This window comes from Electrona antarctica (assembly GCF_951216825.1).
Source record: "Electrona antarctica genome assembly, chromosome: 11".
Lineage (NCBI taxonomy): Eukaryota > Metazoa > Chordata > Actinopteri > Myctophiformes > Myctophidae > Electrona > Electrona antarctica.
In genome coordinates, this window is record NC_136792.1 from 4,819,222 (window position 1) to 4,823,091 (window position 3,870).

Below are 3,870 nucleotides of genomic sequence, written 5' to 3' on the forward strand. Positions count from 1 at the left end.
CCACCCATTGATATAAACAGTTAAGCAAGATGTTCTGTTGCTATACAGTCTTTACATCACATTCTCTCCTCCAATGGGATTCACTCACGGAATGAGTCATGTGACTCCCACTTTGAAACAAATCCTGATTGGTTGGTTGGCCTGCCTGTTGAGAATCCGCCAAGTCCGATCGTGATACGATTAACCACCTAAAAACCACCAAATATATACTTTGTTGACCAGGACCGTGTCTATATATACTTGGTCCTCTCCTTCCTCCCCCATTACCCCTAAATCTATCACTAAATGCATAAGCTCACCGTGTGAGCTTGTAGATCTGCTATTATAACAGAATAGGAGACGCTAGGGTTCATGTGCGTGAAAGCAGGTAAAACAAAAGGGTGAATTGAAGCATGCTCTCTCCAAGCTCTACCAGCAGCGGGACCACTAGCCTCTTTAACAACTTTGAAACTCGCTGCCGCCGCCGCTCAGGCCGGGAAACACAAGCCGAAACAGCGTCTCCCCATGAGAACATGAACACTGGCATCCCTGGGAGTCCAGATTCCTCAAACAAAACAGCAGCACAAGAGGCTCTCCGTCCGTCCGTCCGTCCGTCCGTCCTTCTGTACATGTGTATGTATGTCTGTGTTGTTGTGTGTCTGAGGTCTATCTGGTGTTGAGCATGGGTGACTCTGGCCCCTCCTCGTCCTCCTCGTCCTTGGCGTCGATCAGCCTCTGCCGTGCAAAGTCCTCGAAAACGATGTCGTCATCGCTGAAGAGAGAGGGGGGGGGGGGGGGGGGCAGCATAATGTCAGTGCTGTGCTGTGCTTTAAAGTTCATAGTGTCAATACTGGATATAGGGCAACAACGATGCCCCAAAATTACATGTATTTGCTGCTGACGCACATATCAAAATATTGTGTTACAGACCGCCCAGAAGCAAAGATTTAAAGATCTACAAGCGTGTAGCGTGGCACGACGTGAGCTTGTATATCTGCATTTGTTTTGAATAGCCAAAATATAAAATATGAATTGGTTAAATTCTAAAATGACACACAGATGCTTTCCAGGTCTTAAAGGAGCATTCAGTGATTTGGTTGATTTGGAAAAAAACCTTGTCCGCCCCGGTAACAAGATGTGCACATGCACGCTCTACAGTGGGGGGACACGCGACAGGCCAACAGCACGCCAACAGCAGCCAAGGTTTTTTTTACCCCAGGGGTTAACTGGGGACAGGGAGGAACTCCTTATATGGTCAGCACACTCTATATAGTAGGGTGGATTATCACAACAAAACAAAAAAAGAAGTGATATTTGAATGAAGTGAAATCACTGAATATACCTTTAACCCTAGGCCTAGAACACTAAACACGGGTGATTTTCACCTGGACAATTATATTTTTGTAATGTTCATAATGTTGTCTGAGGTGGGTGGGTCTTTCTAACCTGACTCCGCCCCATCTGGCGGAGTCAGGTTAGGGTCTTTCAGTACCTTGGGTGAATTTCACCCGAGTTTAGTGATAGAGTCATAGAGAAAAATTAGAGCCACAATGTTTTTTTTTTTTTTTTTTTTTCATTTTGTTCCCAGCTCCCAGTTTTGTATTAAGAATATTTTTTTAAATCTATTTTTCACTTTTTGTGTGAAAAGTCATGATGAAATATTAAAGAAGAGTACCTCAAGTTGCCATGTATTGCTGCACTTCAATATATGATGAGAAATATTTTGTATGGAATATTTTACATTGTGTATGTATATGGTTTGACAAAAAGGATGTTTAGTGTTCTAGGGTCAATCGGTTAAAACAACAACAACAACAAAGAGATTGGGTGATAGAAAATGAATCATGAATGAAAAATAAATAATTAATAATAAAACATTGAGAGAGAGAGAGAGAGAGAGAGAGAGAGAGAGAGAGAGAGAGAGAGAGAGAGAGAGAGAGAGAGAGAGAGTGAGAGAGAGAGAGTGAGAGAGAGAGAGAGAGAGAGAGAGAGAGAGAGAGAGAGAGAGCTGGCTGGCTGCGTTATTGATGTAGTTATAAAGCACTGACTTGCACAACAGATTTATAAAGCACTGACTGCACAACAGATTTCTCACATCACTGTGGATGAATTATTAAACTGCTGTTACTGACAGGAAGACAAACAACAGGAAGTCTGACATGTATTATTGACAAGGACCAACGGCAGCCAGACAGAGAGAGAGAGAGAGAGATAGATAGAGAGAGAGAGAGAGAGAGAGAGAGAGAGAGAGAGAGAGAGAGAGAGAGAACCAGCTAGGGCTGGGCAATTAATTGATAATATATCGAAACCAATGACCAACTTAATCTTGGCTAATTGATTATTCGAGAAGCAGTTTTCTTTTTTTCTTTTTATTGACTAAATCGATTATACTGATTAACCACTTAACTCTGTATTATACTTAGTTTGTTGTACATCGGAGGCGTACACACAGTGTTTTCACCATTTTCTTCCGTTTTTAAATCCCCCTGACATTGATTGGAAGTCATATTATGGTACTGCTACAGGCAGTACTATTCTCTCAGTCATATTATGGCCCAGCACTGAAATAGAGTTGGTTACTTACTTTGTGTCGAACTCTATGAGGTTTGCGTCAATAGGATCTTCATCTGGAGCTGCAGATAAAACATCATATTACATAATGGTAAAATAATAATAATAACAACAAAACAACAACAATAATAATCATCCAGTGCCACCTGGTGGATACCACGTTTGGGTAGGCCTGCTGCCTTCCTCGGGGTAATCACTACCCTGAGAAAGGCAGGCAGCACGTGATGTATAGCCAGACAACTATTCCTCAATCTCTGAATGCTACATAGAGACAGTCTGGAACTACACCTCTCTGAATGCTACATAGAGACAGTCTGGAACTACACCTCTCTGAATGCTACATAGAGACAGTCTGGAACTACACCTCTCTGAATGCTACATAGAGACAGTCTGGAACTACACCTCTCTGAATGCTACATAGAGACAGTCTGGAACTACACCTCTCTGAATGCTACATAGAGACAGTCTGGAACTACACCTCTCTGAATGCTACATAGAGACAGTCTGGAACTACACCTCTCTGAATGCTACATAGAGACAGTCTGGAACTACACCTCTCTGAATGCTACATAGAGACAGTCTGGAACTACACCTCTCTGAATGCTACATAGAGACAGTCTGGAACTACACCTCTCTGAATGCTACATAGAGACAGTCTGGAACTACACCTCTCTGAATGCTACATAGAGACAGTCTGGAACTACACCTCTCTGAATGCTACATAGAGACAGTCTGGAACTACACCTCTCTGAATGCTACATAGAGACAGTCTGGAACTACACCTCTAGAAACGCCCAGAACTGAAGCAAGCTGTCTTATATGTTTGCGTCCCCAAAAATACATTTAAAATTGTCAGTTTGACCCACCAGTTTTGGAGATATGGCTTATAGAGTAATGTCTTGCAGAAAACAGCGAGTTGAGAAAACAGGCTTGAAAGGTTCACTTCTGTGGTCTCGACTCTAACATTACACCTATAGCTACATGTTTAAGCATTTATTTCATTTACATGTCGATTTCAGCTCTGACACTTATTTCAGACATGCTCTAGTATGTGAAGAGTCTGCCTGTGCTATTAACTAAAAAAAGAAAAACTCCTCTGGTGAAAAGCTGGAGTTTGCGCGATGGCAGGCTCTCAGTCAAATCTGGTCACATTTGAACATTGCTTTCCAAAGGCTTTGGTGTGTGTAGCACTTCTCTGAAATATGGACTATACAAACCGTCAGTAACATACCGTCTCTGTAGAGAGAGTCCTCTGAAGGTTTGGGTTGCATCAGGGTGAAAGGCAGCTCCACTGACACATCACTGAAATCAGAGTGTTAT

The 3,870-nt window shown here is 42.4% G+C and overlaps 1 protein-coding gene across 1 annotated transcript in view; it reads right to left on the reverse strand.

The window, feature by feature from the left end:
- Nucleotides 1-645: 645 nt before the first annotated feature.
- arrb1 (arrestin, beta 1) overlaps nucleotides 646-3,870 on the reverse strand; it is a gene marked incomplete at both ends in the record, with an annotated part of 31,007 nt that continues 27,782 nt past the window's right edge. The window contains 3 exons of the mRNA XM_079514314.1: nucleotides 646-751; nucleotides 2,564-2,612; nucleotides 3,782-3,852. Of these exons, the coding sequence (XP_079370440.1) occupies nucleotides 646-751; nucleotides 2,564-2,612; nucleotides 3,782-3,852 (226 nt within the window). The remainder of the gene's footprint in view (nucleotides 752-2,563; nucleotides 2,613-3,781; nucleotides 3,853-3,870) is intronic.